This window comes from Apaloderma vittatum, unplaced genomic scaffold (assembly GCF_000703405.1).
Source record: "Apaloderma vittatum isolate BGI_N311 unplaced genomic scaffold, ASM70340v1 scaffold21492, whole genome shotgun sequence".
NCBI lineage: Eukaryota > Metazoa > Chordata > Aves > Trogoniformes > Trogonidae > Apaloderma > Apaloderma vittatum.
Window position 1 is genome coordinate 12,946 of NW_009705528.1, and position 11,952 is coordinate 24,897.

Sequence of the window (11,952 nt, forward strand, 5' to 3'; positions counted from 1 at the left end):
TGCGATATCAAAACAGGGTCAATCCCTTCAGCTCAAAGCCATTAAGGTGAATTTGCAAAAGTTTACTGCAGTATCACGTAGGGGATTTTTTTTGCGGCATGCCTGCAGATCAAATCTCTTTATACTCTATTAGGAAAGTCACAACCCACATCTCCAAACGAGCCAGGCAAGTCCCATTAAGCATTTTGATATTTCAGCGGAGATGATGGAAAACTCTTTTGGACTTACAGAGGCTTACGTTAAAAAATGCAGAGAGAAAACTGTGTTCTAGGACAAAATCCAAAGCGGGCTTAAAAGCTGGAGTCAGTCACTTAGTTGTATGTTGGTTTGAACTTCATACAGTCGTCACTGCCAGAAGAGCCTGCCCCTGACAAACCCGTACTGAGAATATCCCTGATTAACTTCACAGTCTAACTGAACTCTCCTCATAAGGCAGGAGATTGGCATTTTGGCAGCAAACCAGCTTTATCTGCTGTCTAAGTGGTTTTCACTAAGTCTGCCCAAAGAGGAAATGTGTGTCCAGTGTCAGGGCCAATTGGAACTCGGCGGCGAGGCCACCGGTTCACGTGAAACCGGCCAAAGGTCTGAAGTTACATTTTGGCTCTGCCCTGGCTACACTCGAGGGGTGAGATGGCTTCCTCCGACTGGGTTTAGGAAAGGACCTGGCACAGCGTCGGATCATCTCCAGCTTTACGAACAAAGCACGCAATTGAATCGAAGCTCCTCAAAAAGGCAGCTGTCGAGAGAACAGGAAAGCTGTTCTTCCGTCTCAGTCATCGTTTGGCTTTAAATATCAGCATCTCTCGTTTGGTTTCATGAGAAGGAGGCGGCCGAGCACCACTAACTTGAGGTCCTTCAACTCTTACCTGAATGAGAGTCTGTCTTTCTGCCTTGGGGAGATTCACGGCTTGGTGTTCTGCTTCCTCCCATTCCTTTTTCACCTGGGCAAGGAAAGGACAGAACACATCAACAAGACACAAATCGACGGCCGATCTTTGCGAGCTCATTTGCCTTCACAGGCAGGTCCTTGTACAGCCCTGACACAAGAGAGGGCTTTAAACCCAGCGTTTAAGCCCTCCGAGCAGCAAGTCAAGTGTCTCCAGCGATCCCTCTCTCCTGAAGCCTGAAGAAATGAAAATCTAGCCGCTGCAGCACGGTCACATCACTAAAAACACACAGTGACTGGAAAGGAAACGGGCCCACCGCCAATTTGTCCAGAAAACCACGAGCGGCGACTCCGCAGCGCGGCAAGGCGAGACCAAAGCCAGATGCTCACCCGGTCCATGCGGTTGTGGTGCCTGACCTCCAGCTGCTCCTTCGCCTTCTGGAAGCGGGCGTGCTCGTTGTCGTCAGCCGGGGTCTCGAAGTAGACATCCACGTCGTCCGTGGGCACTGCGAGGAGAGGGCGAGGGTAAGCGGAGGCTCAGAACGCCGTGAGCCCGGAGTGCCAAGGACAGGTAGGGGGAGGCATGTCCTCGCCGGCAGAATTAACAAACCCACCTCGGCAGGCCGAGTTTGCTGAACTGCCACCTACCACGAGACTGTTTTGGTCTCCCTAAGCTGCCAATTTACTGCGCAACATCAGCCGGTTACCTCATCCGCAAAACACTGCGGCAACCAGCACCTGTTCGGGCTTCTCGTTCCGTTCTCAAACGAGCGTTATTCAGCTCCAGCGACAGAACGACTTGGATCGCCCGAGAAAAGAGCTCGTTTTCTCTTCCCTTTCGCTTTGGCTAGTTTAAATGACATTTTGTGCATGAGCTGTTGGCTGACAAGCTGGCTCCAGACATCATTAATACGATTAGGGAGCTCGACAATAAATCTGCACAAAACACTCCCCAAGATTTTACACTTCAGACCTACCTTCCCTACCAGATGCACCATGCAGGACTAACAGGCAATGGTATTAGACAAGACAGCAACAGACGGAGGCTCAGTGTGACAAATCGACTCGGCCAATAACCTGGACGGGTTGTATCTTTCAGACAGTCAACTCCGACAAGGGGAGAAATATAATTTCAAACCCGACAATTCCAAACAGCTGCAAAACCCACGGCGGGGGCTCTGTGCTCCACACGCTGCGGTTCAGGAGGAGACAGCCAACCGCGTTTCTGCGCTGCGGTTTTACAAACTACACAACCCAGAGCCCTTTCCCAAAAAGGATCTACGGCAAAATTGATGCCCTTTAGGAGAGAGTGGGCAGAAAGGGCAAGTTAAGGTGACCTTTCAATCATTTTGACTAACCTGAGTAGGGGAAAAAACCCAAATATATCTTGCAGTTTAGCAGGCACCTGAATCCACAAATCTTACTCTAACTAGGAGAAGCAAAGAAAGGGAACGGATGTCTGCACGCGAGGGACGACGTGAGATCGTGCCTGTACTCCGGGCCTGCTCTTGGCATTTCTGAACCAGGCTTGGCCACAGAGAACTCTCTTTCCAGCCCCAAATCCCTCTCTAACAGGACCAACTTTTGTACAAAAAGCTCCTGACATCCGCATCTTTTATTTCAGCACTTCAGTCAGATCAGCCCAATCTAAAGCACTTGCATGAAGCCCATTTTGTAAACAGGATTATGGCTGCATAGTCAGGCTGCCAAGCCCCAGACAACACAAAAAGCCTTTCAAAGGGCTTTAATGGCAGCTGAAGTGGAAGTGCTGGAGTTCAACAATAAGATTAATAAGGAGGTTAAAATGGTTTTGGGTAGTTTTAGCATCTGACATAAAAGCCAGTTGAAATCGGTGCCTGAACCCTCAAAAATGCAGGAATTGAGTCATGATTCATATTGCAAACGGAGCTAGAAGGGGGAATCTGAATCCTGTACTACCTCTCCGCTATTTTCCCAAAATCCAACAGCAAGAGAAGGCCCACTACCAGGAGAATGGAGAGGAGCTGCCTACTTTTCATGACCGCCTGGTCAAACATATGCACGATAACGAGACTGGGGAAAGCGAGCGCTTCCTTTCATACATTTTTTTTTGGAAAAAAAACGATAAACCCAGTTATGCAAACAGGCCAGCTACGTGTTCCCACAAGAAGTTAGAGAGAGCCCCTGGTCCCCGCTATAGATTTCCGAGAGGCCACCTAAGCCCTTCGCAAGAGCTGCAAGCGGACGGTGAGCACAGAGAGCGGACGTCGAGAACCACTTTCCCCAGGAAAGCTCACCCTGAAGAGAAGCAGAGACGAGAGGGGACTGCTGCGGAAGGACAGACAGAGCTGCTGCGGACACCAGAACCAAAAGGACGAGCTACAGACGTATCCTCTCTTGACCTAGGCAAGGAGGAGGAGACACCGAACGGCAGACAGACAGAGGCTAGCTCCGAAAGGGCCAGTGGGAGGCAGGACTTACTCATCTTTTTACACACAGCCATACAATACTCCTCTGACTCAAAATTGTTCCTGTTGCCTCCGCAGCCTCCATATATAAAGCGAACGCATTTTCTCTTGTTAGGATCGAAGTACCAACGAGGCATCACAGCCCGGCAGGGCCCTGTCATCGCCTCCTGGGAGCAGACAGCTGTGTGGAGATGGGTTAGAACATCAGCTGGTGAGGAGCACACAGGCCTGGCCGAGCAGCTTACGACTACTTCAACACCTTCACCCCCAAGAGCGACTTCTCCTTAGCTAGAAGCCCAAACAGCGAGGATCTATACGGCCGACGGCGCGGCGTTACGCCTCAGGTGTCCCAGCTGTAGAGCTCTCGGTATCAAACCAACGTGCTGGAAAGAAAACCCTTAAAGCAAAGACGTTCTGTGCTGCTGCAGCTCTGCCTGGGCAGACACTTTGCATCTTAAAGGTGTGAGAGCAAGTGCAAAGGCAGGCTGAGCAAAAGGAACGGGATTGCCGTGGCAATCTCAGCTGCGGGGGTTTTAAGTTTTCAAACAGGTCTACGTTAAATATTGAAATAAATATTCAAACTCCAGGCAGCCACGGCACGTGAACCGCTTCAACGATAAGCGGGCAGCCTAAGCCGCTGGGTTACTCTGAGGGGAGAGAACAGATACAGTCTGTAAGTCTGCAAGTGTTCTTTGGGGGGGCAAAAAAACCCCAAACCACTGCAAACCCCCATACCATTGTTCCAATTCTGTTTCAACATCTGCAGCTTTGTAACAGTCTTGTGCATGTATGAGCTAAGCCTTGTTTCAGCAAGGAAAATTATCTGCAGCATGCTGGCATCTTCCCAAAAAGATGCAAGAACTGCTGGCAGTGATTCAGTGATCTGTAGCTAATTGAATTTTATTCCCTCTCCCCTCCTCCTTCCTCTGCAGACGCTTCTACACGCAAAAGTGTAGGACGTCGTGTAACGCCGAGGCACCAGGCATTCAGCAGCTGCCCTCTGCAACGGCACCGACTGCAGAGCACAGCATATATTACTACTGCATTAACTATCTTTTACTCATATAGTAAAACCAGTCAGGCGGCACCTTTATGCCACCTCTGCGGAGCGCGGCCCATCTGCTTTTAGATGTCGTAAACTGGGTTTAAAACACCAAATCCAAGGTAACGGCCCAAAGCTACGGTTTTTGAATCCCTGGCGTACCCCAAACACCTCTAAGGACTTTTCAAAATTAGCCGATGCGGAGACGGTTTTCCGACTCGACGCTGCACCTTCGCGGAGGTGCTTATTCGACGCGCCCAAGGCCGGGCTTTCTGCCAGCGGAACTGCTGTTTATCTGGAAACATATGGCAAACGCTCTAGAGAGTTCATTTCAACACTTGAAACACAAGCATCATCAGCCCTCCTCTATTTGCTAACTTATCTGGCAAATAAAAACTTCCAAGCGACATTTATTGACTTGATCAAAAAGCCATCGCCAGCTTGACAGCCAACGGGAACGCTCTCGAGGAAGCGAGAGGCCCGTAGGTTAGGACGTGTCTTACATTTCATATCGCTGCTGACTTCTTTTTCAGGCAGTGCCTTGTCGTTGCTAGGCTCCGTGGGGGTCTCCTCGTTGTAATCATCGACTTTGTAGCTGTCGTAATAGTAATCACGGTCTTCTACTACCTCCTCCTCCTCCTCTTCGCCTTCGTCTTCTTCGTCCTCGTCTTCCTCCACAGCTGTTCCTGTGAAGTCTTCCACGCCTGCCTCTGTAGGGAACTCGCTGAAGGGAAACAGGGAAGTTAGGGAGGGGCAGTTAAGGTTAATTCTCTTATCTGCTGTAGAAACACAAGAAAAATAAATGTACCAACTACTGATCAGCCCGTCTGCCGCAGCAACCGGACCTCCCTCCTTACAGACCAGCCCCCTAGGCTCCTCCCTGCCTGGGGGGTTTCTATTTCCTTACCAGCTTCTCTTCAGTAAGTGAACAGACCACTGGGGGAGGTATCTACTGTAGCGATGAGTCTTTTTAACTGGCTAAGGATGAAGGGAGAGGGGCTGCCTGGCCTCTCCAGTAACAGGAGCGCTGCAAAGTCACCTTGTCCTCCTGCAAGGCTTTTTTTAGGCTCGAGACACTCCCCGCTGGGAAATTCCAAAGCACAGAAATCCCCCTCTCCACCCTCACCACATGGGAGTGACTGTGCGAAATATTCACATCCAGTGATCCCCTCCCTGTTACCATCCAGAACCTTACCTTTTATAAAGGTCATAGTCTTCATCCTCATCTTCATCCTCTTCCTCTTTGGACAGAGCCTCATCCACCACCTTCGTCTGAGGACAACAGACGTATTCTGTCCCGTGGAACTGGTCTACGCCGCAGGGCAGCAGCATGCCGTAACTGTGCAGGATCATCCCTTCCGTCAGGCAAGCCTGGAAGAGGAGCCCCGTTACGTCAAGGTTAGCAGCACGCTCACGCTTCGGATCGAGTCTGCCTACCCTACGTCCCAAGAACGCTACCAACCGTCTGAATTTTACAACAAAGAGACGACAAAAGTCAGGAAAAATAACGAGACGTTTTGTGCCAACTCAAGGGAGAGAGCACTTCAAAGAAAAGCAGTTTGCTCTTCCGGGCCAGTCATCTCATTCAACTTTATCTGTTAAACTTCCCATTGGAGTTAAGTGAATAATCGCTCAAACGGGTTCTGTGTCAAGATTACTTCAACGTGCCGTAGATGAAAATCAATCGGATAATTCAAGAAAAAGCCAGGTTGAAACCGTGATGAGACATCATGTCTATACACTTGTCTTAAGCTAAGGAAATACAGAACTTTGTGGTGGCCCAGAGAAAAAATGAAGAAAGGCATTATTATTTACACCAGAACCCTTCCGTGCTTTGCTTTGTTAGGGTATGGATGTAAAACGAGCCAAATATTTCTGGAAAACTTCTCCAACAACATTGAAAGCAAGTGATTTTTAAATATACTTGATGTTAACGAGTTTATCCTCAATTAAAAGGCGATTCCTCTAGCACAGCTTTATTCGGATGGGTTTTGGCTCGTGGTGTTCTAAAGAAATAGCAAGTTTAAGTGGTGCATCTCCTTAACCTCGTATTTACTAGCACGGTTACAACTAATCACTGTGTTGGCTCCGTCTACAACGGCTCCGTCTACAAAATGGAAAACATGTACGTTTTGTCACGATCTTGTTTCTATCACCCCTGGTGCAAATGGGCGCGCAGAGATTTTGCAGCATTTTTGCCAGTCAGATGAAACAAAAAAAAAAAAAAGCCCAAACCACGAAAACCCCATGGGCTAGATTTACTCTGAGAAGATAATCCACCTCTTACGTAAAACCTCCACTAATCAGTCACAACCAAACTCAGCCTGTCCCCAAGCAAGCGCTGCCAACCAAATCCCCAGCAGCAGCAGGTGCGTGAATGCAACACACGCAGGAAAAACAGGAACCACTCTATGATCGCTCTGCCCTGGAAAGAAGGATGAGCCACAGGTTACAGCAATATCCTGGAGACACGATTTCAATTCCTAGATCTCTCCTAGAGTATGATCTCGGGCAAGCTACGTTTGACAGCTTTTCCAAGAAGAACTTGGCTAACTACATCGGATTTTTAAGTCAGTCGACTACTTTTTTTCATTGTTCTCTGCCTTGGTCCACGGGAACGACAGAGCGCGGAGATGAACACCGTCACGCTCCGATACTGCGAGCGTCCAGGCAGACAGATGCAGAACAAACCCTCCTGCCACAGCCGCTCCGTTACCTCTTTTGCCACGGTGTGCCAGTGCTGGTGGCTTTCACACACGTCCATGCGCTCCTTGTGTAAGAACTGGCACTTCTCTGGAACCAGCAGGACATCGCTTACGAATTCTCCCACTGGAAAAAAAACAAGAAGCAAAACCAGTTCACACATGTCCAACTTCCAACAGAAGGCAAAGCCTCGACCAGAGCCAAACTCTAAAAAGGAGGCGCACCACAGCGAAGCTAGTTCATGCTGTCTGGGCCCGGAAATTCTGACGTGCCACGAGTGTCGTCTGTCTGGGTATCTGAGCGAGTCTTGTTTGGTTTTGTTTTCAACAGTTTCCAGCTGGTTTAAGTCAAGATCAACTGCAGCACATTCCCTGACTCGGGGAAGTCCTAACCAAAACACAGAGGACTGGAAAAATAAAAACTACGCCGCCCAAAACCCCGAGTGCAGCCAGAGTCAGCAGATACACTGCATTCCAACATGTAGATAACCACGACCTCAACAGCACGATGAAGTTTTGGCACAGCCTTAAAGCCAGAGTTTGGCTTTTGAGGAAGGTGGGAGAGAATCAGTCCGCTTTGCAGATTCTGTATTAGTTGGACTTCAAAGCTATTCGGCCTAAATTTCCACCACGGCTCGCTTTGGCATCGACACACATGAAGGAAGCACCAGAAGTGTGGGAATTATTACTCTCTGATAATGAAATCAGTGCTCATCATCCCTTTTCACTTAGTTTAAGGTAAAACTTTAAAAATAGGAAACCGTGGCTGTGAGGAACAACGTGCAGAAGATTCTCCCGTTCACCCAGGGATCGGAAAACACATGACGGACACCTGCCCCAGCGGTGGGCGCTGCTATCAAAGAGAGAAAAACCCTCTCCCTTTTCAGAGTTTCTGCACCACCTCACAGCTCGTTTTTTCACACCTCGCCAGGCTCAGCCCCGCTCCCCTCACCCCACTGTTGCCTCGATTTTACAGTTCGGTGAGAGCGCTAATGGGTTCTCTCTCCTCTTCACCTTTGAAATACAAAAGAGCTTTCCTTGGTGAGGGGAGGCAGACGAAGGTTACCCCTGGTAAGATCCTGCTTCCAGACAGTCTGGGCGTTAATGGAGCAAGGAAGACAAGCAGGAGTGGAGGAAAAAACACCTCAAAATAATCAAAAAGTCATGCACACCCCAGAGAAACACACAGTCTGTTTGCAAAGGGCAATTTGTGGACTGCTAAAGGCAACAAAAAAGTAATTTTATGCACCTCTGGACTACTGACTTGCAACTCAGATGCAAAACCAAAGCTGCCTTGCAGGCCGGGCAGAACGAGCTGAGAACGCTGCGAAAGACACTAATTAAATACTTGAGCAGACAGTTTAATGCCTATCAAATTTTAGGGCAATGTCACTAAAATCAGCTTATTTTTCTGCTGGAGAATAGGCTTGGAGGAGGATTATTTCTAACGGAGACGCCGTCTCATAAATCCGGAGATCTTGCTTTCAGCCTTATTTCCGCTGGTTGTTCTCAGTATCATCAACTGGGTTTGGTCGCTTCTCAAACCTGAATTTCCACATCTCCAAGAGATACAGGATGAGTCTGCACCCAATTGCGTTTCTTTCAAAGTGCTCTATGCCCATCTAGTGGGGGGTGTTCCAATACCCACACGGCTCTGCAGATTCGCTTGTGCTCTGCTTCAAACCACCTGACTTTGGGTTACAAATTATGGAAACTGGCTCCCTCCCGAACACTCCCAGCAGTCAGACTCTCCGAGGTTGCACAAGACTCCTTACAAAACGAGTCTTTTCCAGTGGATAAACTGGAAAGAGATTGAGCCAGCTGAGCCTGAGCACAGCGTCAGGCGCAATCTGCGGGACAAAAGCCACGAGGTAAACAAGCTAAACACGTTGCCTGCTTCAAGGGGGTGGATAGATTCTGGAAAGCACCACGAAATCCATCACCGTTTATCTCATATTCTTGCACCGTTCCAAGCAGGGACGTGGGATACAGCTGCAAGAAGCGGGGCCGCTTTGAAACTGGAAAGTTTAAATATAGTCGTGGAAACAGAATAGAGATCTCTTGCCAACGCTGAAGCAGGAAGCCTGAACACACCGAGCATTTAAGTCTCCAAGGCAACAAAATATTAAAGCTCCCCAAAAATAGGATCAGAGTATTAAATCCCAGTGTCTTTGTGATACCCGGATACAATAGCCCACAAGTTTTTATGGCAGTCGCAGAGAGAATGGGGATTTCTTTTTCACGCCAAGCACCATTATTCCACCACAGCTGTTATCAAGCTGCCGATCCGCTCGAGAACAGCGGAGTTCCATCTTGCGGAAATAAAAGCGCCCGAGCGGGAGCTGGATGTGGAAATGGCAACCTGATACGAGAGGCACCTTGTCAAGTCAGTCACCCTCCCTGGAACGGCGTCAGGACGTGCCCAAACACGTCGCACCCCGCACTCACCCAGGCACTTGTAGGGCACGACGATGTGAGTGTGGTCCTTGCACTGCTTCTTGCCCCTCTTGCACCAGCTGTCAATGCTGACGGGTTGATTGGCTTCCACAACGTTCGTGATCTGAAGGTCTGGGTACATCTGTTAGAGGAGATGCAAAGAGAGAGAGGTTTCTCTCCAGGAAAGACAAAAAAAGGTGCAAAGCGGCTCCTAACCCGAGAACCAGTTCGAATTTGCACATGGACACACGTTCTCTTCCGGATCAAGCTCCCAACAGCTGAAGATCTAAAAAAGCCCCCAGCTGTTTGTCACACAGGGCTGGAGAAACACAATCATGGCTTCTTTGCAGCAGGAGGAAGCCAGGTCAGGGGCAAGAGCCTTCATCGGCACTAAGCCGAGGTGTCTGGCTTCGCAGGGTCAGGGAGAATTACTTATTTCCCGCCCTGCCTCGAGCAGCACGATACCCTCTGGAAGAGGGCAAGCACCAACCAGGAGGGTTCGGCAATATCTTCAGACTCTCTCGTCACCTGTCAAGCTAATGTGCACCTCCCTCCTCAGGTTTCCTCGTGCCTGCTCCATCTGTGACGCATTAATATGATACTTATGTCCTGCTCGAGTTCTCAAGTCCAGACACTGACTTATATTTAGGCTTCTACTACGTGAACCAAATGTAACCCCACTCATATCAGCCTTGTAGAGCAGTTCTTAAAGTTTTCCAGCCCAGACTTAGCGCATTCTATCACTTTTCCGTTAAAAAAATAATAAAATAAACTTCTTGTGATATGCCTGAGCATTTAAAGACTAAATTGGAATCCGATTCTTTAGGAGCAGCGACCAGTCAGGATGGCACAGGAAAACTCACCTCCTGGCAGTACTGCAGAATCTCTTCTTTGCTTCCAAAGCAGCTCTTAGTCCCCGAAGTGTCGGGTTCCCATTTCCCAGTCTGGATATTCACGTGCATGTTGAGCTTCCCGCAGAACATGGCAATTTGAGGCTCTGCCACCGCAAACCCTGTCCCAGCGTTGGCCGCGAGCGCCTGTGAAGACAAGCAGAAACAAAACCCGTTGATTGCATTATCCCAGCAAAAGCAGAACGACTCCAAAGAACCAGAAACCCTCTGGCAGCTTTTCAGAGATGCTTAATCCAGCTATCACTGGAGTCTTGCAACTAATTTCCTAACCCTAAATCCTTAACGCTGGTGAGCCCACACCAAGTTGTCACCAGCAAGGTGTTCATTCTTCCAAACTCTGGTTTTATTATTGCAGCAGCACCTTACCAAACAAAAAAATAATTCATACTTAAAAGGATGCACCCACACAGGTAAAACAGACGGTAGAAAAAAACTTGATATTTGAGGATAAATCACTAATAACTTCTGGCAGAAACGCCTCTGTGAGGTTACACACAAAGCAGGTATTGCTACTACTAAAAGCAACTGCTTCCCACCATGAGAATCCCAGAGTTTCTCCCAAACCCAGGGTTTCTCCCAAAACTTTCAAATATTTGGGATAGAAATACCTAAGCTTCTTGCCCAGACATACAGGTAAGGATGACTCCAATTCCTCAACCAATTCCTCAAAGCCTTCTGCCGTTCTGAGGCATATTCTGCGCACTCCCCACCCAGCAACCCAGCCCCACGTTCAGGTCAGATTGCAGACTGATCAATGAAAACAAGGTCAGGTTCCCTTCCTGAAATCCTGCTGGCTGAACAGAAGAAGAAAAAAGGGCACTAAATTAAATTGCAGACTCCTTGTTTGGTTTTTTTTTTTTCTGGAAAGTCTGAGCGGCTGTTGGTAGCTGAACATCCTCTCCCTACATAACTGTTGTAAAAGATAAATAAAAAAATTCAAGCAGCGCGAGGCAAAAACCAGATGAACTCCTAAATGGAAAGCTCTTTAAGGTGTTTAGGGGAATGAAATCCATTTCAACTCCTTCAGACAAGGCAGATTAGAAACAGCAAGACACAGAGGCTTCAGGGCTGCCCCTAAGCTGCTTTTTCCCTGGCAGGCAGCACCAGTCCTACCTTCTTACTTCAGCTGTGCACTCAAAAATGCACGTTACACTGTGGGCACCGCTCATCCCCTATCGCCTGAAATCCCCATCAACTCGGATCAATCCGTGTCCGCTTCAAGTAACTAAAGGAGCAGGGAGGAGAATTCAGCTGGACAACCCTTGTGGGCTGCTCCTCGCTGCTGGATTTTAGGGGAAAAGGCAAAACCTAGAATGACCCCCTATAAACACACAGAAGCTTTGGAAGAGGGTCTTGTTCTCCCTCTCTCTCCAAACAAACACCAAACCACCACTTTCCAGAGAGCGCAGGACTTGACACGTTCAAGGGAACAATTGATTTTGGTTTACGACAACGGGGCCAAGATTCGCACGAAGCACGAACTCTCGCAAGAGGAATGCGGCGCGACCCAAGAGAAGAGATCGTTTGG

At 48.7% G+C, this 11,952-nt stretch overlaps 1 protein-coding gene across 4 annotated transcripts in view; it reads right to left on the bottom strand.

Moving 5' to 3' along the window:
* APLP2 (amyloid beta (A4) precursor-like protein 2) overlaps nt 1–10,546 on the bottom strand; it is a 20,056-nt gene extending 9,510 nt beyond the window's left edge. For 2 of the 4 annotated variants that reach the window (XM_009865462.1, XM_009865461.1), the window contains exons 1-8: nt 10,377–10,546; nt 9,526–9,655; nt 7,092–7,204; nt 5,571–5,746; nt 4,879–5,099; nt 3,347–3,514; nt 1,277–1,422; nt 867–941 (exon numbers count right to left, since the gene is read on the bottom strand). In XM_009865462.1, coding sequence (XP_009863764.1) covers nt 867–941; nt 1,277–1,422; nt 3,347–3,514; nt 4,879–5,099; nt 5,571–5,746; nt 7,092–7,204; nt 9,526–9,655; nt 10,377–10,496 — 1,149 coding nt within the window. In that variant the 5' untranslated portion in view covers nt 10,497–10,546. The remainder of the gene's footprint in view (nt 1–866; nt 942–1,276; nt 1,423–3,346; nt 3,515–4,878; nt 5,100–5,570; nt 5,747–7,091; nt 7,205–9,525; nt 9,656–10,376) is intronic. The other 2 variants (XM_009865460.1, XM_009865463.1) reach the window with 2 other exon arrangements.
* Between the last annotated feature and the right edge of the window lie 1,406 nt (nt 10,547–11,952).